The 24,099-nt window shown below is 39.9% G+C and overlaps 5 protein-coding genes across 5 annotated transcripts; 4 read left to right on the plus strand and 1 right to left on the minus strand.

Annotated features, from left to right (window-relative positions):
- The first annotated feature begins 1,586 nt into the window (after positions 1-1,586).
- Positions 1,587-6,515, plus strand: LOC105279471. The gene is made up of 4 exons (XM_011339276.3): positions 1,587-1,987; positions 2,863-2,912; positions 3,744-4,076; positions 4,619-6,515. The coding sequence occupies exons 1-4, from the start codon at positions 1,976-1,978 to the stop codon at positions 5,439-5,441; spliced, it is 1,218 nt and encodes a 405-aa protein (XP_011337578.1). The 5' UTR covers positions 1,587-1,975; the 3' UTR covers positions 5,442-6,515.
- Positions 6,516-8,341: 1,826 nt separating this feature from the next.
- LOC113562606 (ctenidin-1-like) lies at positions 8,342-14,871 on the plus strand. Its single transcript, XM_026972439.1, has 3 exons — positions 8,342-12,288; positions 12,706-12,767; positions 12,999-14,871. Exons 1-3 carry the CDS (start codon positions 12,271-12,273, stop codon positions 13,273-13,275), a joined length of 357 nt encoding a protein of 118 aa, XP_026828240.1. The 5' UTR covers positions 8,342-12,270; the 3' UTR covers positions 13,276-14,871.
- Positions 14,872-15,133: 262 nt separating this feature from the next.
- LOC105279468 lies at positions 15,134-17,920 on the plus strand. Its single transcript, XM_011339272.3, has 2 exons — positions 15,134-15,426; positions 15,600-17,920. Exons 1-2 carry the CDS (start codon positions 15,234-15,236, stop codon positions 15,794-15,796), a joined length of 390 nt encoding a protein of 129 aa, XP_011337574.1. The 5' UTR covers positions 15,134-15,233; the 3' UTR covers positions 15,797-17,920.
- A 16-nt stretch (positions 17,921-17,936) lies between these two features.
- LOC113562607 (high-affinity zinc uptake system protein ZnuA-like) lies at positions 17,937-19,919 on the plus strand. Its single transcript, XM_026972440.1, has 2 exons — positions 17,937-19,117; positions 19,231-19,919. The coding sequence occupies exons 1-2, from the start codon at positions 19,068-19,070 to the stop codon at positions 19,361-19,363; spliced, it is 183 nt and encodes a 60-aa protein (XP_026828241.1). The 5' UTR covers positions 17,937-19,067; the 3' UTR covers positions 19,364-19,919.
- Positions 19,920-20,089: 170 nt separating this feature from the next.
- On the minus strand, positions 20,090-24,063 carry LOC113561437 (uncharacterized histidine-rich protein DDB_G0274557-like). Its single transcript, XM_026972663.1, has 4 exons — positions 23,967-24,063; positions 23,188-23,267; positions 20,503-20,567; positions 20,090-20,354 (listed from the first exon to the last, which is right to left on the minus strand). The coding sequence occupies exons 1-4, from the start codon at positions 24,061-24,063 to the stop codon at positions 20,090-20,092; spliced, it is 507 nt and encodes a 168-aa protein (XP_026828464.1).
- Positions 24,064-24,099: the final 36 nt, after the last annotated feature.

Below are 24,099 nucleotides of genomic sequence, written 5' to 3' on the forward strand. Positions count from 1 at the left end.
ACATGAAAACATGCTCATCTTCTTCGTCAGGAGTGAAATTTTTATTTTATTATTTTATCGCGTCAAAACAATGGGATTAAATCAATTTCAAGGTTTACAAGTTCGCGCTCGCAACTCGCAATTAACTTGCGAATAATCCGTTCTGTTTGTTGAAGATATGAATCTTCGCAATCGCGAAACGCAATGACTGATGCAATTAGAGGAATCGAAAGAAAGCGTCGGATTATCGGCGGACGAATCAAGCCGATGATTCAACCGTTCGCGGGTGCAATGGTACGTGAAGCAATAATTTGAATGGGCATTTAATTTTGTAATACACATTATCAGCGATATGCTCGATAATCACAGACTTCTTCATCTCTTCTGTTACGATCTATTTACGTTCCTTGCATAATATTTGTGCGGCGTTCGGAACAGCATTCTACACGTTAAATTGCATTGCGTAAAGAACAAATTTATACTATGTCTGCGTTGTAAATACTACTATTATCGTCTTACGAAGATTCGTTTTGCCTTTCGGGTGCAAACGTTTCCTTTGCATATCGAAGCTATTCTAGCAACGCCTCGCAGTCGGGTGCAGAACTGAGGGAATCGATCGTCTGTCGGAGAGGCGCAGCTTAGAAAATGTAGAACACTCTTTCCGTGGGATCGACGGAGAAGTTGCGTTCTCTTGTTATTCCCATTTTGGAAAGTAAACGCGCTGGGCGCGGCTTATGCAGACGCATTACCACATCTCCGTCCCATCTCAAGCGATTGACGATGAGAATTCGCACACTTTCGTTCGACCACTTTGCAAGATCATTTCGCTACTCAATTTATATGCTCGCGTAAAATCTGCATGAGGATAATATTCTCATATGCGGCTCTACTTTTGAATGCGCTTTCTGGAGCACGACTTATTAATTGAAATATACCTCGTCTCTTCATTTCACGCCTCTCCTTTACTATTCTTCTACTTCGACTCGGTTACACAGTAATTTATTTTCGTGATCTTTCGCGCTTGCGTAAAGATCATGAAACGTAAAGAACGCCTAAGCCATTTCAACGATTATCTCTAAAATCGCTTCTTTCGCTTTCTTTTGGTCAAGCTTTGGCGATCACTATGACCGTCATGAAGAAACGCTCGTCTCGCATCCGACTTTGGGCAAAAAACCGTTTTATTTCTTTACATTGTCATTTAGATACTACAATGCTCGACAATCCTACGACAATTCCGCCACGCGATAAGAACCATCAACTTTCTGTCTGATCCGGAGCAATCCAATTCAACTTTCGATCGGCAAACGCTTCCGTTCAGCGTGTCGTATCTTATTGCATCCTATCGGTCGTTTTGTCTTCATCTCTGAGAAACCGATAGAGAGGATCGCCGGAGACAGTCGCCGGACCGGACTCTCGGATCATCATTGGGGGAACCCCGACGAGGAGGCACCACGTTTAAACGACGATACCGCGAGTACGCCCATTGGCACGCGCGGAGCACTTGCTTCGACCCTAGCGAAGAAAGCGCCGATTTCTCCCTGGACAAAAATCCACCGACGGACCCCCGGTTACATCGAACGGCGGAGATCCCGCGATCCTCGCACCCGGTCGTTTTCCATTTTCATCCGGCGCGGCGAGCACGCCCAACAGCGCGGACGGATTTCCACGGTGGGAGACGGCCGAGCACGCGCGTTCCATGCTCTTTTTATCTTGTATAAAAGCGAAGAGGCGTAGAGCGGGTAACCGCAATACATCTGGATCGGCGAGCGAGCGCACGCCGAACCGGACCACACTTCTTCACACTTTGGGAACGAGCGGACTTCTTGGGCTTCATCGGATCTGTTGGTCGATCAGCAACCCGACGCAGTCTGAAGACCACCCTTTTGCTGTTGATACTGGAATCTCGACAACTCGCCTGTGACGGGACTCAGGGTTGCATAGGAGCACGTTATCAGGCTTGTTAAACGATCGAGCGAGCAATCCAAGGGCCGGCAGGATGCGATGCTTGGTGAGTGAGAGTTTTCAAGAGGTTCGAAAGTCCGCGAGGTTCATCGTTTTTCTTCGGTGCCAATTGATCTCGTCGAGTGATTAAATAAATTTTTTTCATTTGGAGATGTGTAAGGTTGCATTTCTCGTTTGTTGATAATGAGATTCTTGATTAGGAACTATATCGGGGTCGGTTATAATCAAGAATAACATCGAGTAATGTGTCTGGGTGAAGGAAGTTGATTTTTGAATGATGACTTGAGTGATGCTGATTGATTACGATACTTTATAGATCGATTAAGGCTTATATCTCAATTAGAAACACATTAATAATTTAGTCATGCGTCTGTCCATGTATCATTATAAACTAGAACGCGCACACGTTTGTTCTAATTTTATTCTTACGATTCCGGAATATCCGTACAGAAATTGGACGTCGGGGAAGAAAGTTGTCATTAAAACGGCAAAGAGGACATGACATGAAAAAACGTAACAAGATTGCTCGAATTTTCCGCCCGCAATGACACACGCGGCTCGGGGGAAGGGATCTGGCTGCGGCATTTAACTTTCATCGTGCGACAGTCCTAAATCATACTTATCAATAAAACTGAGAACGAAGGGGCGAGACTGATAACAGCGTGAATCGCGCGCGGCCCACGGTTTAGATTCAGATAATTACCAGCACCCGACCGTAAATCAAAAACTAATGACAACTGTGGCGTGTCGGAATCGGCGTGCGTAACTCGCAGACGCGAATTGCACACATGCATGCGGCTGAAACTTTCGTGACTGGCCGTGAAAGTCCGTCTGTCAACTCGACAGACACTATGTTTACCACGCATTCGACGCTCGTTACCGTTAAAACGACTGCTAATCAGTTCTAATTAATGTTCGCAGGCCCTCTGCGTTCTGCTGCTGGCGATCAGCGAGCCTCTTCTAATTCACGCGTGAGTACCCATAATGTGCTTAATTAAGGCTAGGTGATTTTGTTAGATTAATAGCGGAAATGGTCGAAAGTTGGCGGCTACTTGCAGGAGTAAGTCTTCATCCATCGCCGGGAGCAGTAGTCCTCAGATCCTTTTAAATTCGAATTAAGAACAGAGATTACATGCTAAACAGTTAGAGAAATTCTTGAGAAATTCGTAAGCTTGTAATCTTTATTTTCTAAAATACAAATATAAAAATAGCTCAGAAAAGTTTATTATTAATATATTAATATATTATATATATTAGTAATTTATATATATATATATAAAATTAATATATTAATATATTAATAGTAGCATATCATGAGAAATTACGAAATGATTGCAAAGTAAAAACTATTTTGTAACATTTGAGAATTCTTTTTCAAAACATCAAAAGTTAAAGATTGCATACTAGAAAATATATCTTATAAATTTTTCATACTTTTATAATATATAATTGTTTTCATCAAATACGTAGACAATAGTAACGATTTGCACAATCTATCTTTGATCGAAAAACGGGACTCCTTTCACCATGCCTACGACGAATAGGCAACTTTTTTCTTTTAATCCGAGAAGATCCTCGAAGTGGAACATGAATACCGCGGAATGTAGATCGTGTGGTTTTTGCGGAAACGTAAACGTACGTTGTGAAAGTACGATAAAGTTCTTTGCAATTCCGAGCAGCATTAGATTCGATTCCTTATATTCTTCAACTTTAAAAAATTTGTCGAGTTTGGCAAATTTAGGTCATGAGCTCGATAAAGATCTCAGTAGCAGAACGTTCGACTGTGTTTCTTCCGGTTTCAGGAAAGTGGTGCTCGTTGTACCCCGTCAGATAAGACGCAGTCCTGCGACACCATGGCGACCCCCTCCTCACAAGAAATCGCCTTATGGCAGCAATGATTTCCATCATCCCCCGTACTACGGTAGTGCTCTTTCAACTCGTTACTATACTAGCAAAAAACCGTTCCGCCCGTTGCCGTATCCGCACGGAGGTGATGATTTCGATCAAGGCCATGAATCTGTGAATCACGTGCATATACCGTACAGCAAAGACGTCAGTCACGGCATTTCCTTCGGCAAGGGATACATCCCGTACGACAACCTCAAGAGCAGCAGTCTGCCGTTCGTGCAAGATAGGTATATCTGAATTTTTATTCTTCTTCATCAACGCTTTTATTATTTTCATTTTCATAATTTCGCATCACAATACGCACAATGAAAGCATGTATCCCTCGTCTTTCCTCTCCCTCAGAATTCTATCTCTCTCTCCAAGTAATTTTTATAATTTACTGCTTTAGTATCTATGATATAAAAATTCTTTTTTTAAAAGATCAAGATATTCGATGAGCTCATTTTGACTTATTCAAAATTTCTACCAAGATCTATTTTTCTATTTTATCGAAAATTGTTTTAGAGCTGTTGCTATCTCGTGGTTTAGAGAAAAGAAAAAACTCAAGTGACTTCCATTCACTTTTATGCGGCGAAGAAATGACGAGAGAGATCGCTGGTAGTTTAGCGAGGCATTTAATGATCCCATCATCAGCCACCGCGTTACCAGGTGTCCCACTGCCGACCGGTCTCCGGTTACTGGTTCACCAATGTCCATCGTTCACTCTAGTTTCCATCCAGTTCTTATTAGCGCAATCTGTTTTACTCACATTTTCCATCTCTATCCGTAGATATGCCGGCACTTACGCTCGTCAACCTGTCGGTCCGGACTTCACGCCGACCGGTTTCACGTCGGTAGGTCAGGAATACGCGGCATCGGCGACCGCGACGCAGTCTTACGAGGGACCGCACGTGGACTCGTTCTTTTCCGACATGGAGAGCGCCACACGCAGCGACAGCCTCAAAGACACTGCCGGCAAGTACTACGCCGCGCGCTCCATCGAGAAGGACCTCACCCTGAGGAACCAGCAGGCCCTTGGCGCCAGCGGCGCCGAACGCGAGGATCCTCCGTCGGCGAAAGGCACCGAGGTCTTTCTGCCTAAAGACGCTCCTCCAGCGGCGTACGGTCACGTGACCGGTACTTCCGGCGCCGTGATACTGCCGGCCGGTATACCGCCGGCCACCATCGCCGGAAACAAGGAAGGCATCGTGCTGCGGGACACTGTTTCCCTGGACGAATACCAAAGAAAGCTGGAGGAGCTCACGAAGACCTGGCCGAGCGTGCTGTCGGCTGGTACCAACGGGGCAGCCAGCTTCGTCGCCTCGGCACCGATTCACCAGCCACTGCAAGCGGTGGGTCGTTTCCCGACTGGCGGCCTCGTCGGTACCGGCTTTGCCGGTGGACCGACCGGCGGAGCCGATTGGCTCGCTGGTCTTCAGGCCCAGTCGAAGCAGGGCTACGCCGTGCGGGAGGATCAAGGCGATCCCACGACCCACGACTTCCGCACGATGCCGATTCACACCGCCGCGTCATCCTATCCGCAGCTGCCACAGTTTGCTGGCGCGAACACGGTCGTTCCGGCGCGGGCCTTTGCCCCGAATTTCCACGGATAGGCCTTCGCGCGGTGAAGAGGGTCGATTGGGATGGCGTCTCTCGGGCCTGCGAAACCCGATTTTAATGCGATTTAGACGAGATTGATTCTTGTCTCTCTTTCTCTTCACTGTCTTTTCTTTTCTGCTTCTCGAAGACACGGCGTGATGTATCACACGATATTAATTACGTTAATTGCTACGGATGATCAACCGGAACACGGGGGTGACTCTCGCACGACGTCCTCGAGACGTCAAGGTCTGAACTCGGCACGATTCTACATTGACTCTGGGAGATTTCGATTCTGCGTAATCCTGGTGCACGCGTTGTAATGGCATTCATGCGTGATTTTCGTTTTTTGCCGGAGTACTTCTGATTGCAATGTCGCTTAAGATTTTTTTCGAAGCTCATCGAATATCATGATCTTTCCTTTCCTCGTTTCAATGTCCTCGTTATGACAATTCACACTCTCTCGTGTGAATAGTGTTTTACATTTGCGAATGACCGATCGATTAATACTGCAAATTAATTAAGTAGGTATCTGATTAATTAGGTGTTGTAAATTAATTATTAAAGAGACTTCTATCTGTTTCAGAAATCTAATTATGAAAGGTAGAAGCTAATGAAAGAGATAAGATCAGATGATTGTGTTAGATTGTTAAGCATGAGAGAGTGATCCAAAGTTACGTGCGAGGAATGCTTATTCTAACGTTACAATAGCTTTTACTTTTTCTTTGTTTGAGCATGACTTTGTGTTTGCGAAATATTATAGACGCCTCGAGTGACTTTCGTCGAGTATTTTGTTCACATCATTTATATATACCTAGGTTATTTATGTCATGTTATTTATAATATTGGTTATTAAGAAGCTTACTAAGATGGTATAATAGTGCCCCTGCATGAAGCACTGACGATTTCCGAAATTCCAATATGCCAGTTGAAAATATTGCGATTATTTTCGCGATAGAATAATTTTTAAAATATTTATCATGCATATATTTCCGTTTTATCAGTGTGTAAAGGACGAGGAATATTCATTCCGATATATTATTACCATGTACATCGCGCGTATATCTGACAATTATTTAACTATAAAATAAAATTATAAAATATGATACAGGAGCACATATTAAATGTGTAAAAAATAAATGTGTATATAGAAATATATATAGAAATTGTTACATAATTATTTCAATAACAAAAGAAGAAAAGATATTTCTGTAATTATTATCAGTTCAATTAATTTAAGTAATTTAGTGAGTAATTTAAAATAGTAAATAATAAAAGCTAGAAATTTTTTTTCTTTATTAACTTAACCACTAATTTCCACAACTAATTTATACAAATAATTCGCCAATTCTGCGATATATTTTATAATTAAATGACATTTGTGTGCGTGGGAGTTCCAAGATTTATATGCAACATATATTAATCGTTCTGACAGTAATCATGAGTTTCCATTGCAATTATCACATCGCCGCATAGCTGTCTAATCGTTCACACGGTCTTCTTGCAATCGCCGGCGTCCACGGGTATCTAATAATATACATGCGCGATGGCCGTTAAAGTCTTCGTCGGAAACGCGCGCCATTTCCATGGTCGAACGGTCATGAAGGCGGCTGCAAAAATCGGCCGGCCTGTCCCGACAGTCGAGAGTAATGCCGCGAGATCACGGTCACCACCATCGAAAGATCGCATCCTCTCCGGGTTACTTTCACTGGAAGACCGATGACCGGTTGAATGTTTGAAAGTCGTGAAAGCAACGTTCTCCACGACGGGGACGTGATCGCGCTCGATCCCGTTTGCACAGATATACGTTGCACAGATGCCGCACATACGGAACGTAATCGGTAAGCAGGGAGTCCTGAAGAGGAAAAGTGAAAGGATCGGGAAAGGGCATGGCGGAAAAAAGCCCGAAACTTATGGAGCAACACATCATGTGGGCGGTAAATCTTCATTTATCTGCAATTAAGTTTTCCTGTGCTGTAAATTGCTGACAATATAATTAGCAAGTTTCGCGTGCAAAAATAATTTTATTAAATATATATAATATGTACAAAATACACGCATTATACAGGGTGGCCCATTTTAATTTATACAGTCGATTTTTTAAAAAACTAAAAGAGATACGAAAAAATGTTTCAGACAGACATATCACGATTTCGAGGGGGACATAAGATGATACCATTGGTTTGACCTTGAATAGTCGTTTGAAGGTCACGCGAAGATCACCTTCAATTTCTTAAATTGAAACCCCAACTTTTTATTGCAGATTCTTATTCTCCATCGAAAAGTAAGTAACTTTTGTCTGAAACATTTTTTCGAAAAATGTCATCTTATGTCCTTAAAATGATCTTCAAGATGAGTTTTGAGGACATTTTAAGGACATAAGATGACATTTTTCGGAAAAATGTTTCAGACAAAAGTTACTTACTTTTCGATGGAGAATAAGAATCTGCAATAAAAAGTTGGGGTTTCAATTTAAGAAATTGAAGGTGATCTTCGCGTGACCTTCAAACGACTATTCAAGGTCAAACCAATGGTATCATCTTATGTCCCCCTCGAAATCGTGACATGTCTGTCTGAAACATTTTTTCGTATCTCTTTTAGTTTTTAAAAAAATCGATTGTATAAATTAAAATGGGCCACCCTGTATGTATTTGATGAATATTAGGTCATTAAGTAACCCGGTAGTCATGTCTAAGTGGCAATGAATCGAATTAAACCTATTCTTATGACAACATAACTTGTCGCACATTAATTTATAGCAGATAAGCAACTTTGAAAAACAAACAAAAAATTTTCCAAAAATCGCTACAATATTTCTACCGAAATCTAGACATGATCTGGATTATTTAGTTGATCTAATAACAATACTCGAATAATGCAAAGAATCGATAGACTGTCTTTCGTGACTGTCTCCAATGAAGCGTAACAATACAATCATGAAATTAACAGTGCGAGAGGGTGATGACGATGCCGAAGGCACCTCGTTTAGATATCCCGAGTTTAATTACACGGTAATAATTGCACGGCAGCGAAGCATTTCAATTGCGACCGCGAAAGGCTGGTCTTGATCTTGGCGGCTGGTAAGGTCGTTCGGTGCACCTTCGCATGGTTTCTCGCGGAAACGCGTCTGTGAAAGGAACACGCGTGTCGGCCGAGTCAGGCGAGTCGCATCGCCGAAGACCGCACCGAATTAACCGACGTAAAAGGAAGACTCGCGAGACGGTAATGAAATTTCCTCGATGCAATCGACGCGGGACGTTCGCGGAACGTTAAAAAGTAAAATATAATAAAAAAGAACTGAACAAACGTTGGACGAGGAATTTCTCCACCGAACGCGTGCGACCTCAAAGATCGGTATTGGCTCCCGGATCATTCTCGGAAGTGAAGAAACTCAATTGTTCGCTTCGCGAAACTCGTTAAAATCCTTCCTTATAAAATCCGAGTCCGTCGAGTGGAATGGGGAGCGTTTACTCGTGAGAAAAATCGGACCACGAAAGCGCGGGTCTCGCGCGGCAAATCAACGGGTGATGTAACGGATACCGTGTCAATGCCGCTCCTGGTACGGAATCAAGGTCAGCAACGGTCTGCGACAAAAAGAAGCCCCTGCCGAGCATGCCGTCGCGGAATTTACCGTACAGACTGGAACGTGATAAGGGAAAAGAGTGAAAGGATAAGGAGCGGCACAATACTATTGGCGGGAGAGCCTCTCACGATTATCTACAAGCGACGCGCCGCGTATCTTTCTCAGCTTGCCGACGAGAACGTGTGTGTGTGCGTAAGTGTATGCTTGCATTTCCGTCTCTTCCCGCTCTCCCGCTCGCTCTCACCCTTTTATTTTCACCCACTCTCCCTTTCCCTGCGCCCTATCCTGCTGCGTCCACCGTGTTCCTGCTACTTTCTATTTTGTTACACGTCGATCTACGCGTGTGTACAAGGTCCATTAACGCGTTGTACAAGTTGAAATGCGCGAATGCAAAATCGCCACGTTATATAGGGTGTCTTAGCGCGAATCATCTATCCAATAGAAAATGAAATAAAATATATTTTTATAGATAAACTGTTTTTTAGATTAGTTTTTTACTTTTAGATTAGAAGCAGTATTTATCCTATGTCTTTTTCTAAATTATGCAAGAAATGTCGATTTTGGGAAAATTTGAATCTTGAACGTTGTCGAAAGCGAGGATTAAGCAATTCCTTGAATAAGAAAAGACCGCAACATTAAGCTAATAATTTTTATCGATAATAAGTAAACGATAATGAGAGAAGCTAAGGTGAGTCAAACAATTGCCCGTAATCGTTACCATTATACGAGAGAAAATCACCGCAATAAGTTTCAATTATTTATTTTGTAATTTGCAGCGGCGCAAGGAGCGACGATTCGGTTCAATTATCTCATCGTGCGTTCCACTCGATCAAGAGTGGAGACTTAAACTTGCGAAAGAAAGCTGTTTGTTGCAAGAGGAATTTATATACGGGAAAGGTGAGAGTAATGTAACAAATTTTTATTACTAAAAGTAATATTTGAAGAAAAGCGTTATTTACCGCGTTTCACCATAATACTCAAACGATCATTTCTATGAACGAAATGAAAGAGAATTTATATTGTAAATCCGATTAGAAATCAAGGATAGTTTGATTATCGTATCCCTATGACATTTCAAATGTTGATTTGTTCCTCAATTATGAAGCTTTCAAAGTAAAAGTTAATTGAACTCAACAAGTAAGTAAAATAATAATTGTTATTAATTTATTATATCTAGAAATTATTTCATTTATTAATTTAGATCAACTTTTATTAACTCATGTCAACTCTTTGCAAAGAATACGCCGCGTATAAACGTGCATTATGCATTCCGCGGGAAGATATTAATGCTTTCCCTTCCTTTTGTTCATCAGGGAGAATGTAATTCATTATGACCTGTCTAATTAGCGAGACTTATACCTTCATTAAATCATGCTTACTGCGGCTTGCGAAAATTGGTTCGCGTACATCGTCATGCAAAGTGAGACTTTTCCAAGAGACTAACAATCTTGTGAGAATATTTTCAATCAAGAAGGAAAAAGACGAAGTCTAAAATAATTTGCATAAAGTATCGTGAAAAGCGGCGCAATTCTTCATAAATTCTTCATAGATTCTGAACTCGGAGAAAGCAACGATCGCGAGAGCGAACTTAAAATTATCGCGATATATGCAAATGCATATAGTATATAAATGTATTGTGTGGGAATCGTGATTCTCGATTACGTCAAACCAGAACCTCCGTTGCTCTCGAATCTATGTTTTTGCGTTATTTGTTATAATTGACACGGTGACTTACGCACACATCCGTTCTCGAGCCAGTTTGCGGCTTGGATATTCGCGAGGGATTAAAACTCGTTTGATCCACAATTCCTCAATCAAATTTCTCGACTGATGGATGCAATTAACTTCTCGCATGTCACACGCGCATTAAGGCAATAGATAATTAATAAATTATAATTTAATACGTTAAATAATAATGTATCATCGTTTACTGTGACAATAGATACTTTGATTGTAGATACTTTGTAGCGCGTGGATTGTATGTATTCTATCTGTGTAGTAAAACATTTGTAATAAGACAAACGTTAGGAATAATGTGCGAATTATACAGGAAAAAATAATGCCACAAGAACGTTACTCGTGCCTCAAGAATATAAATCGTCGTGCATGATAGAAGTGGATTTGCAAAGATTAAACAAGTACGTAATGCGTTTTTTACAAAACATATGCAAATATGTATTGCTTATGCTGCAGCTTGTACTGCGTCTTACATGCTTCTTGCATGTTTCTTCCACCATGGAAGCTACAATTTTTCTATGCGCGAAATATTTGAACAGAGAGAGCAACAGAGGTGCGCCCCGCTGCTTATATTTTCTAGATAATTTTATTCTGGAAATCGGGGGGAAAGCGTATAATCATCAAAGCGGCAATTCTTCTGATCCGATACTAGTTGTATCTAATTTATGCTCGCACTCATCGAGTGAAGATCATAAATCGGCTCGCTCATTCAAGCAACGCGTCTATCACTGCTGCAGCAATGATGAATTTGCGCAAATAAAAAATTAAAAAAATGTGGCATTCTTTTATATTCTAAGCCTGCAAAATCTCATAAGAGATTCTCAAAATTCCATGTGTCAGAAGTTTTATCCCTATATCGACAAAGATACCAGAGCGTCAATGCGTCGTCGAAGGACGTTATATTTTAGCACTGTGTCGACACAAAAGCACCTTCTTTGATGCCATCGTAAACTCACGCCTTCTCATAGTGGCCTTTCTGCTTCCATTAACCGAAAACATAGCTGGCGGCGATATTAATTACGACCATCATGGGCATCGCTACTCAGGCATGTAGCATGGTCGTGAAAGCCCAAGGCGCTAATTTCTCTAGGACCACGCTCTGTATGTACGTATATGCATGTATAGGTCACGGTCGTTCTCGCTCTCAGAAACGCATTATATACGTCTATGCATAGTGGACGTTACATACGTTATATACGTCCGTATGCATAGTGGACCCCGATATGATGCCGGGGGTGCGGAGCGTGTCCATCAGCAGGTTCATGCGTGTTCAATTTCTTTTCAAGGAGGTTGCGCCTGCCCCTGCGTAGCTCCTCCATACCGCGGGTACCACGATCTTCATTCGATCCCCACTCGCTCCTTCCGGTGCTTCACCGGTTCGGTATATATACAGGTAAGACCGCGGTCGCGAATATATGACAGTGTGTATCGGTTCGCCGTGGTGAGCTGTGCGCGAGAGATAAAAAAGGAGAAGGCGCAGGGAGAATCCCCCCGGCGGCCGCGGCCGTGTCCCGGATTCCAGCATGGTGCCCGAATACGCCGTAAGGAATTACCGTAAAATATCTGGGTCAAAATCCGGTTTATTTGCGGGTTCGTCGAATGAGATGAACTCTGGGAGAAATTGGTACAGGGAACAGGAGCAACTTCGCACGCAATTGTTCTGTCTAGTCTCTGTACAGTGGATTCTCTCTTTCATTCGAACACGCGATCGACAGTTCCGTGATTGACGTTTCGATATGAATTTAATCTGAATTCGTTCATATTGGTGCTTGTGCGAGAGCGTCCAAGATCCAAGAAGAAAATTATGCACGATTTTTCTCGTTTTGTGGTACCAGATACAATCATAAATAATAATTATTAATAACTGGAGGTTTTTGAAAACTCACGGCCTTGAGTTACTTGGAAAACGTAAAGTTGATCAAAATTAAATTAAATTATTAAACTTTGTTCAATTGCAGATGAAGGTCCTCATTTTTGCCAGCCTCCTATCAGTAGGCTTTGCAACCTTCGGACATGAACAGTAAGTTCAGACACATAAATATTTATACACATCTATAAGACAATCGTTGTTACTAAGAGATTTATTTTATTCCATTTAAAAGTTTATATCGTGCAACTGATTCAACGTCGAGGTATAGCTTAACATGCGCGAAAGAATATCGCAAATTCTGTACGTCCATAATTACGACGTTTTAGATATTTAATTAAGAGTACATCGTCCCTTAGCTTAAACACACTTTTCTTATTTCAGTGTTCATATAAGGATACACCTGCCGGAGATGGTACAACATCACGATGAAAAAATCATAAAATACGAGGATCACGGCGGAGGTCATGGAGGAGGAGGAGGAGGTGGTGGTGATCATCACATAGAGGTCACTGGTCCTGGGGACATAGGAGGACATGGTGGAGGTTACGGAGGTGGACATGGTGGTGGTTACGGAGGGGGCGGCGGTTTTGGAGGCGGTCATGGAGGCGGAGGTGAGAAACTAATTATATTATATTATAATAATTATGTTATATTATAAGAAAGTTCAATGATTTCATCTTTATTGATGATGAATTTTAGTTTCGCGTAGTCTTCTCATAAAACCTTTATTAAATTTTGCATCAAATTTCTTATTCATAAAAGTAAATATTTTATTTGACAAACTTTCTTCGAAATATATGATGCAAGGAAAGAATGTAAATAAAATTAGTAGGTCTTAATTGACGCACACAGACATATACACACACAAATAATAATTCAAAAAATAAGTCACGATAAAATGCACTGATTATATTGAGAAAATGCAGAGATGAAATCTTGATGGAACACTTTCTCGTATCTACGAATTTATAATGCGAAACGATGTCTTTGAATATATGTAAATGTATCATCATATAAGGGAAAGCTCTTATCATTTATCGATCATGGCGATTCATGGCTGATACTAACAGAATAATTATGAGCGATTTAGAGTTACAATAATCTATATATTAAAGAAATGCAAATGAATAAATAAAGATAATGAAAATAAAAGGAAAAATTGCAGGTTTAAAAATATTATAAATTATTATCGATCATTAAATTGCAAAATTTGTTCTTTGAGATTTCAATCACATGCTATAATTGCTAATATCCTATGTTCTCATCGACCAATTTTTACATTAATATATAATTTCTTGTGAGTTTTGATATATCTCATTACATTGTATTTTGTTTTGAACATTTCTGTTCGAAATGTACTATACGTATATAAATAATCATTAGCAGGAACTTTGCAAAGACTGTAAGATTGATAGTGCTTTTGCAATCGTGTTATTAACTTCTTGGTTCTTTACACCGCAGTAAATTTTCCAGCAGACGTGAAATCCGCGATTTTTGGGCCTGTTCCTCTCTCTTTCGAGCACCGAGAAAGTTCACTATCACTTATAACGCGAAGTTATTGAAGGTGCCTCGAGTAACCGTGCCACTTTGTCGATTAAAGACTTGATATGCGCAAGAAAGGGAAACAGAGCTTCTCGAGATCGTTTATTCTACCATTTAGCGCGCGGATATAATTGGGTGAGAATTGGTGAGAAAATCTCAAAAACTCTCATTACTTTCGCTTCACCCATTGTTCTATCCGCACTGTTTCAAAAACATAATTAATTATGAATTAGATTTCGAATTAATAGAGTTGTACGGATAGAATAATTATTATTGTTTCGTTCGAAATGATAATGCAATTATGTTACTGATGCAATTCGATCACCATAAAATCATTCGACACAACGATATTCTAAAAGATAATTATTTTTACAGGTGATCACGGTGGGGATATCATCATATCCGATCATGGAGGTGGCCATGGTGGTGGCGGTGGTTACGGTGGCGGTGGCGGCTTCGGAGGTGGCCATGGAGGTGGTTATGGAGGTGGCGGAGACGATATTATCATCGATCACGGAGGACACAGTGGTGGTGGTTTCGGAGGTGGTCATGGTGGTGGCGGCGGTTATGGCGGAGGAGGTGGCGGTATCATTATTGATCACGGAGGACATGGTGGTGGCGGCTTTGGAGGTGGCCACGGTGGTGGAGGTTACGGCGGGGGAGGTGGCGGTATCATTATTGCACATGGAGGACACGGCGGCGGCGGCGGTGGTTTCGGAGGTGGCCACGGAGGCGGTTATGGTGGAGGCGGCGGTTTTGGAGGTGGCCACGGTGGTGGATATGGAGGAGGAGGAGGAGGAGGCGGTGGCGGTATTATTATAGAACACGATGATCATGGTGGCGGTGGCGGTGGCGGTGGCGGTGGCGGATATGGAGGCGGACATGGTGGCGGGTTTGGAGGTGGACACGGCGGCGGTGGTGGCGGCGGTATAATCATTGAACATGGAGGACATGGCGGTGGCGGCGGATATGGAGGTGGACACGGCGGCGGTTTTGGAGGAGGACATGGCGGCGGATTTGGTGGTGGCCACGGAGGTGGTGGATACGGTGGTGGCGGCGGTGTAATCATCGAGCATGGAGGACATGGTGATAGTGGTGGTGGATTCGGCGGAGGTGGACATGGAGGTGGATACGGAGGAGGAGGAGGTGGCTACGGCGGTGGACACGGTGGCGGTTTTGGAGGTGGATTTGGGGGAGGCGGAGGTGGTGATCATCACTTTGACTCCAGCGGCTATGGCAATAGTATATCGTCTGGTTTTGGCAGCAGGTAAACGATATATTGTAACAACTCCGCGTTACAAGTGATATTCAGCGGTTTATTTAACATTAATTAATTTAGTTTAATAAGTTAATTAATTTCAATTAAAAAGCAATATGTTTATATTATAATATGTTATAATTCTATTGCAAATAATATGTAAATAATTATTTATATTTTAGTGGACATGGCGGAAGCAGTTATAGTTCCAGTGGTGGCTTGGATTCCTATTCAAGCGGTTATGGTGGTGGCGGTGGCGGTGGAGGTCACGGTGGTGGCGGTGGAGGTTTCTCCGGTTACCACAAAAAGAAGAAGAAATAAGAATGATCATATTGTAACCAATAATGTTGCGCAAAATGTGCAACGGACATATCGGTAGCCGTGATATTTTTTTATTGATCGGTACAGCTACTGTCGCGAATATTCTTTAACGATAATCGCAATGTCACCACTTTAATTGTGATTTAGCAATCATGTAAATGTGATAGACGATATTAGGTGAAGTGAACCGTAATCAGCGCGTTAGAAATTATTTCCATTCATGAAATCGATTCATGGTGAAAGATAATTTAATATCTTTTTGATTTCTTCGAGCTTTGTTATACTGTAATTGTTTCTTTACGGGCTTGTGGTTGTTTTTAATCATTAATTGTTGATAGATAATACTGAAGACGAAAATATATCGAATACAATTATTTTATATTAATTTTATAGAAAACTCACAAACGGACGTAACTAATGACGACGAACAAGACTAATACTCATATCGCGAAAATTTTACGTTTTTCGCGAAACCTCAGAACATGGACGTGACGACTACAGACATTAAAAATAGTTTCTTGAACATTTAGATGTCGAAGAAAGTAAGTTAACATTTTTGATATCGTATTATAGACTGCTATTCAAAGAGACGACAACTGAACAAATACGTTTGACATGACGATTTATGACGATTTCATTTCTTAAATTTTTATGAACAAATCAATCGATAAATTGTTGATAGACGATAACTCATTTAACTAATTTACGCGATGAATTAATGACGGTATACGTATAAAATTGCAGGAATACGTTACATAATATTAGTTGACGATACTTGAGCTCGCTTACCTTAAATCGCGACTTTCTGAGGGCACGTGATTTTAAAATATTAAATTATTCATTTTAATGTCGATAAAAATTTTAGAAATGAATAATTGTGTATAAGAATATCTATAGAAATATGTAACGTGAGTTAAAAAATGGTCTATAAGGAAAATTATGAAGCAATTAGCCAGTTTGTGATACCAATCGAGTGCACATCGTCATAATTTATAATTTTGTGACCGTGTTCATATATTTTTATACCTTATTGTTAAATTTGGCATCTTAATTTAAATTCTCATGTGCCTCGCTCACCTTAGCAATTAGTGTCCCGTAAAAATGCAACTGCGATTCACTGATTCGAATGTATACACAAAGTAACATGTTATATATATTTGTATATAATATATTTTGTAAATAGAATATTTTATATGTATGGTGTTATCTCCAATAAAATTTTTGTACATTTTTAATATGCTGTTTTATCTTCCCTTCAAAGGAATCGACGAAATTAATTAGTTTGTTTCTAGAATTATGTATGAATATGTATAATGTCATATCTAAACTAAAAAAATATAAAAAGTTTCTTGAATGGATTAATAGTTTGGAGAAAACGTTTGAAATTCCTGAGTGAATAGTTTAAATAACTTCTTGTTATCGTTTCTTATTTAGTTTCTATATGATTTAATATGGTTTAGATTCTACACGATTCTATATAAAAGAAAATGTGATAGTAAATAAAATAAATAAAGCATTCCGCCTCTGACAATATTCAATCCGTGATGCTTGCATTTCTGGTAACTAAACATGACTGATAATCATACATCGGCTATATAAACGTCCTGCACTGATATAAAAGAACATTTATTTAACGCGATAATGTACTTAATATTTCAAAACTTCAATTTTATTAAATATTATTCTATAATAACACGATCGTACGTGAATGCATAAAATGTTTCAATACATCACAGGATTATCCAGATATAATATCCGGACACATGTGTCCTGTCATTTTAACAAAGGATTTCACTTAAGAATATATTCGATGCAAAGTTATTCTTCAAACTGGCAAAAAAGCAATTAATTGAAGTAAAAGTAAGCTTTTTCTCAAATAAGTTATATCGAAAGCATCAATCTTACTTTCAGAATAACCTTCCTTCTCATACAAGACGCACCGCTACATTAATTAATTCGCATTCGTGTAGCGGGGAGTAATAATCATTTGGTGCACAATGTATGTGTTGAATATAAATTTCACTTCCTAATAAGTGCTCATTTACCGAAGCGCTTCAATCATCAACATCTGTTAACGTCACAATAAAGTCCATATTTATGAGATCGTAAAGACGCGTCGGATTAGTTCGAAATGGAAAGTAACCGGAAAGTGAAAGAACCAATCGTGTGATAAACGAGGCGCGATTTCACCCGTATGCGTGTACATTAATGTACTGCGGAACAAAACTGTAGATATAGACCTTGCACCCGTTCAAGCGCAAAAAATTCATGGTAAAGAGTTAATAACCCTTAGGTTATTAACTCTTATTCTTAAATATTCTTATTCTTAAATAAGAGTTGGTAATTGAAATTCCCTCTACTCGCGGAATTGAATAAGAATTCTTGGAAATATCGCGATTATGTAACGAGATGCGTGCATTCGTACCGATATCATTGCAATTCGTAGCGTCGCGATGCGACACGAGACGAGTTGCGTTTCTCTTCCGGTTTTACATTGGTAGCCCTCACTTCCTGACGCTGTTATTATGATGGTATTTTGGCATGAAATTAAATTAGTTCATTCGCCTTCATTATTTGGAGAAATTTGCGTTACTTCGCGCCGATTTCCCTTAGATGGTGAAATTCTGTGGTCTTTCGCATCCGGCACCGCTTTTTCCCGCGTCTGCATTTCGACGCCTCCGAACCAACCAGATTATTCGCAATGGGGGGACCACGTTTGCAGGAAAGGCACGGAAGTAACTGAAGCGTAAATATCCGACGTCCGCGACAGGAAGTCCGCGAGAATCGCGCTTACGATACATCCGCAAGATCGTGCCGTGTGGTTTCGTGTAACTGTTCAAGTGAGAGTGATATCAGGTGGGGCAACGCGAGGTACACCCAGGAACCGTTTTCTGTGCACCGTTCACTGATTACGTCTCCGTTTATAAGGCTGCTCAAGAAAGGAAATTTTAGTCTTCGCGTGGCCGCAGTCTCAGAAGAATTGGACACTCCGTGCACGGAACGCGAGGAAACATGAACAAGCTCCGAGTGGGTGTCGAAATTTGAGTGTAAATAACGGTTCAGTGACACTCATTTGTTCAATCCGTGGTACAAACATTTGCCTCGAACACGCGTCGATCGATTCGCTAAGTGATCATTTTCTTTCTCTCTCCATCTTTTCTTTTCTTTTAAAAGTTCGAAGATTTGCAGAAGTTTTCGCAGGATACGCAGTCATATTTCGCGAAACACCGTCATCTTAGTCTGTTTTCGCGTTATTCACGATTTGTGAAGATTAATTGCATCTAATCAACCGCTGTTTCCTTTTCTAGATACTACTCCTGCTGGTTGTCATGGCGGCGTTAACATCAGCGATCCCGCATCCCGATCATGATCACGAACAGTAATTTCTTATTATTTATTGAATTATTGTTATTCATCATTTGTTTTTTGGAGATAATGCAGTTTTAAGGTTCAATGTAAGGGTGAATTTGAGGAAATGCAAATTTTTTTCAGCACGCACTTCATCATCCATGTTCCAAAGCATATTCATAAGCATCATCACACGCACGTGAAGAAGATTTACATACCAGTTAAAAAAGACGATCATGACGATCATCATGGGCACGAGGAACACGACGGCTGGTAGATTACATCGTACAATCACCTTGTGATTAAAGAAGTTGTTATATAATCATGCCACTGGATGATGACGACCAGTTTGTTGTTAATTCATTGTTGTAATTGTTAATTCATTGTTAATTTTACAAAATAAATTATATTTATAAACTGTAACTCTCCACATTCCAACTTCTCTTTTCTCTTTTCTTGCAATTCTTTTGCAATCCAATCTGTATATTCTAAAAAGTTGTAACATTCTTTCGAAAAGTGAAAAACCGAAGGAAATATATATGTATATATATTCGCACAAGTTATTTTTTTAATAAACGTTTATTGTATAAAAATATAATGACAGTTTAACGTGATGAAAAAGTATGTACAAGTATCTTCATTCTGACTACACGCGTGCATACAGAGTATTTGGTTCTTATGCTAGAATGCCGTAAGTACATGATGCGGCTCGAGTGATTTTGTACTGATTGATTTCATCCTCTCCTATTCGACGAGAAACCTCTTATCATCGGATCCGCAACAGAGAATGGATTTTATCAACTGTTACTCGGAATCTTATTATACGATAACCTGGAAGCCATTCGATAACAAATATTCAAGATGTACAAATTGGCGTAAAAACGTCTTTTGTCTCGCTCTAATTCCTATTTGCGATTCGCGCAAAGATTAAATGCAAACATTGTCCATGTCATGGAAAAATAGTACAAACCTAAAACAATCGATGCTGACATCAAAGCACTCTCTACCACCACCCACCAGTTTCCACCTTCTCTTCATGTACAGGAATGTGCACCGGTACGGGCACTTTCTGGACAACTGGGACGGGTACGTGCACCTTTTCGACATGGTGTACGGGTACAGGGACAGGTACTTTTTCAACATGGTGCACCGGGATGTGGACGGGCACGTGCACCTTTTCGACATGATGCACCGGCACGTGAACCTTCTTCACGTGATGATGATGGACTGTGTGTACATGGTAAGGTACATGGATGATGTGGTGCTCGCTGAAATCACGTATTTACGTATTTGTAACATTTAATTATTTCGGAATTTATCCGTTTATTTTAATTATGCGAGTGCAATTCTCCTTTTGAGAGAAGTAGAATTCTTGTGAAGAATTGCAAGGTAGAAATTGTTTGAGATTTTACTTACTGATGACCATGATGGCCTGGTATCGGCGATGCCAAAGCCACGGCTATTATTCCGAACACGAGCAACTGCAACACGAAAGGGAATTGCGGTTCGTTTGTAATATCGAAAGCGTAGTAGTAACATGACAACACACATCATTTAAATGCACAATGTTTCCTTTCTTCTTTCTTATCCGCGTTTCATCATTCTCATTGGCTCTGTTAATGCGTAACGGTATTTTATATAGCGATGTAAAAGCTTCGTGGTTCTAATTTAAACAGCGACAAGCGTCGTTCATTTAGATTCAAGACACTTTATAAATAAAATCAATTTTCTCTTTCTTATTAATTTTTTTTTAATGCTGCAAGAGAAGTGCTCTCCCTCTCTCTGTCTCTCTCCCTCGCAGTTTTTAATATTCGAATGTGATCGATGGTAGCCGTTACCATTTGATTAGCGTAAAACGGATTAATTGGAAATTTATATGAAAATCTTTAGAGCATAATTTCAAATTTTAATGTAATTTTCGAAGTCACAGAATCCGCGCACATTATGACGCAATGAATATTCCGACAAGCAGGATTACAATCAAATTACACTGGCGACCATAAAATTGTTAAGAAAAAATTTTCCAAATAAGACAAGATGATAAACGTAATGTTACATGTATAAACACATACACGAATGTATGTACGTATAATATTTATATAATATACACTCACGGCGATAGTGTGGGAGCGCATCTTCGATTCGGCCTGTGTCTTCTAACTGTAAAAACTCCGGAAAAATTCGCGACTGCGGTGACTACCGTGCGTTGCGTTCACTATCGGAGGTCGATACGTTTCTGACGTTTCCACCGTCGGGGATGTCCGCTTATAAAGGACAGTCCACGGCGATAGCCAAAACCACCCGGTGAAATTGCACGGGGTGGGAGAGCAAAGTGGCTCGGGATCACAGGTTACGTAAAAGCAAGGAAACACGAGGCTCGCGTTACGTTCGTTTCGGAGCTGCGTAACTGTCCGATGTGCGTACGGCGTGTGCGACCTGCGTCTCGCCTCGAGGTGCGTGCAAATCCGCTCGAGTTCCGCACGCGGGGACGATCGCGTTCCTACGTAATTCCGCGATGTAAAAACAAGTCTTGGATGTTTTGCTCGGACATTCTGGTGATACACACTTCGAGAGAAATGATATTTGCCGGAAAAATTTGTGTGCATCAATTTGCGACGATTGTGACTTGTGATAGAATGCAAAATTGTTCTACTTGTCAAAATTGTTTATTAGATTCAGATTATTCTTAAGTGGTCTCTTTTTGAATACGGTGTGATATTAATAATAATATAATATAAATATGTTATTATAAGGATGTATAGTGAATTGCTCATCGCTGATTATAATATCTAGTATGCTTTAGTAAAATAATATCATTTAAATAATAATTTAATGTTTTGTATTAGACTATTATTATTATCCGATCATTTGTTTTCGTCGTCAATATAATTACAGGTTCATAATATATCTTAATTATTCGTTATGATGATATAATAAAAATACATATGTGTGCGGGAGAAATGCTTCCGCAAGAGTGAATAAATAAGTGAGAGTGCGAAGTCGAGAGATCCGAAAACATAAATTTCATCTTGTTAGTTTGTAAATTGGTGAATTATACAAAATTATATTATAAAATTGATCTGGGATCTGCGTTACATCACGCTCGAGCGAAACAAATTGATCCGTGCAGAATATATTCTCGCAGAGTGTACGTTTTATGGCTAATATATAATTAACATAAATGAAAGTTGATTGCGTTAAGGATGCATTGTAAAGTGTCTTTATCTCATATTTTTCATATAGCTCATTTTCGTCTTAATAGGATACAGAATTAGAGTAAATTAATGCTACCAATGCCGGGATACCTCTCGGGGTATTTTTCCATTAGGTATCCAAAATCACAAATAATGTCGAAAATCGGTGCATAAAAATTCCTTGAAGTAAATCTTTAATTGGGGAGTCACAAATTAGTGGTGACCTAAATAAACAATTAGATGCGAAATAGATGCTAGTAATATCTGTCATGCCCGTATTATGAAATGCATAAAAAGTCGTATATTTTGATTAGATAACATCATATTGCTTAACTCTTAACGGCATTGAAAGTTGGCTGTGTGTTGGCCTTGCCTGTTAGACGAACTGTTTACACTAACTGTTTATTCCAAATTAACAGAACTCGCACATATTTGTGGATCTGTTTTACTGAATTAATTCTCGTTACGTTAAGCTCGAAATGTGACGATTTTGATCAGGGCGATACCATTGCTGATTGAAGAACAATATTGTCTTTCTCTTTCATTATGCATAGTTTTTACATTTCATCATTACAATTAATAGGTTTGTTCGTATTGCATGAACTTTTTAGACTTTTACACTACGTATATACTTAGAGAGAGAAAAAGAGAAAGAATAGAAGTTGGTAGAACGAACCAACACGAAAAGTTCATGCAACACGAACAAAACTTCACTATTATAATTATAGTGAAATTTAAATAATTGCACTACGTTATTATTTTGTTACAGTCTATTTAGAGATTACAGTTTATTTAGATTAACGAAAGGAACTGATGGTTTGTACAACGAAACATTAGTTTTATCCTACATAGAAACATGATGAAAGTCATCGAACCTGCACCAGTAAATTATGCTAATCTTACTCACGGATTGCGTCGCTGGAACAGTTGCTGATTTCGAAGAGAAACCCGCTTCTCGTCGGTTTCGATGTAACAAGTTAGGATTGTCTGAAATGCAAATTCATTATTTAAATGTGACATGATATCGCGATTATACATCGTAATCGCGGGTGATATAATGCGCGCGGAATCTTTCTAAATATCGAAAATTTAGAAGAAATTTCGATATAATTAACCATTTCTAACACCGTAAATGCAACCTGACATTAGACGAGCGAAAGTTCGCGAGCACGCATAATGATGAATGTCTTATTTGCTTAATGCGTCAGAAATGGCGCGTTGCACGCACATAATCGCTCTACGTAGAATTTCCTCGTAATAAATTGGTGTTCCCTTCCGCAACGGATTTATATTAAGACATTTCTCGGAATAAATTGCAGATGATGCAAGAAAGAAAAACGTTATCGCGATTAACGCTGAACATGCATTCGGTATCGTATATCAAATTTCTACTTTGATGAAAATAATCTTAATTGTTAATTATATTATATCTTTGAAGATAATTAACGTACGAAAATTTTCTGTTGTAACAAAATAAAAAATTACGATATCTGAACGAATAGTAACTACGTAACTAGTACGTTTCTTTCCAGAATCTTAGATTTCTTGATACACGAGACCGGTAACGTGCGTAATATCACTACCGTTCTTGTTGGTTTCTCCGCTTTCAGAGCAATTACGAAATTCTCTAAATGTCCGATTCAGTGTTAAGACCAAGGTAATGATCGAGACCGTGTCGTACATTACATGCTCCGCTGTAATTGTCCTTTTTTTTCTGATCGCGGACCGGCGGGCCCACTGGTGTTACAGGAAGTGGTGCAAGTTGCATACTTAAAATATCCATCATACAGGGAGAAAGCGTTTCGTAACCCTCTTACAC

Source organism: Ooceraea biroi, chromosome 9, assembly GCF_003672135.1.
Source record: "Ooceraea biroi isolate clonal line C1 chromosome 9, Obir_v5.4, whole genome shotgun sequence".
Taxonomy (NCBI): domain Eukaryota; kingdom Metazoa; phylum Arthropoda; class Insecta; order Hymenoptera; family Formicidae; genus Ooceraea; species Ooceraea biroi.

What these genes read in the sequence shown, in the direction of transcription:
- LOC105279471 (XM_011339276.3), top strand. An exon ending in GAGCCTCTTCTAATTCACGC is followed by an intron (nt 2,913 to 3,743) that starts GTGAGTACCCAT and finishes TTCCGGTTTCAG; the next exon opens with GAAAGTGGTGCTCGTTGTAC. An exon ending in CTGCCGTTCGTGCAAGATAG is followed by an intron (nt 4,077 to 4,618) that starts GTATATCTGAAT and finishes CTCTATCCGTAG; the next exon opens with ATATGCCGGCACTTACGCTC.
- LOC113562606 (XM_026972439.1), top strand. An exon ending in GCAACCTTCGGACATGAACA is followed by an intron (nt 12,768 to 12,998) that starts GTAAGTTCAGAC and finishes TTCTTATTTCAG; the next exon opens with TGTTCATATAAGGATACACC.
- LOC105279468 (XM_011339272.3), top strand. Translation starts at nt 15,234, where the DNA reads ATGGAGGACATGGTGATAGTGGTGGTGGATTCGGCGGAGGTGGACATG. An exon ending in TCGTCTGGTTTTGGCAGCAG is followed by an intron (nt 15,427 to 15,599) that starts GTAAACGATATA and finishes TTTATATTTTAG; the next exon opens with TGGACATGGCGGAAGCAGTT.
- LOC113562607 (XM_026972440.1), top strand. Translation starts at nt 19,068, where the DNA reads ATGGCGGCGTTAACATCAGCGATCCCGCATCCCGATCATGATCACGAA. An exon ending in CCCGATCATGATCACGAACA is followed by an intron (nt 19,118 to 19,230) that starts GTAATTTCTTAT and finishes AATTTTTTTCAG; the next exon opens with CACGCACTTCATCATCCATG.
- LOC113561437 (XM_026972663.1), bottom strand. Translation starts at nt 24,063, where the DNA reads ATGGATATTTTAAGTATGCAACTTGCACCACTTCCTGTAACACCAGTG. An exon ending in CTGTTCCAGCGACGCAATCC is followed by an intron (nt 20,568 to 23,187) that starts GTGAGTAAGATT and finishes TTCGTGTTGCAG; the next exon opens with TTGCTCGTGTTCGGAATAAT. An exon ending in CCAGGCCATCATGGTCATCA is followed by an intron (nt 20,355 to 20,502) that starts GTAAGTAAAATC and finishes ACGTGATTTCAG; the next exon opens with CGAGCACCACATCATCCATG.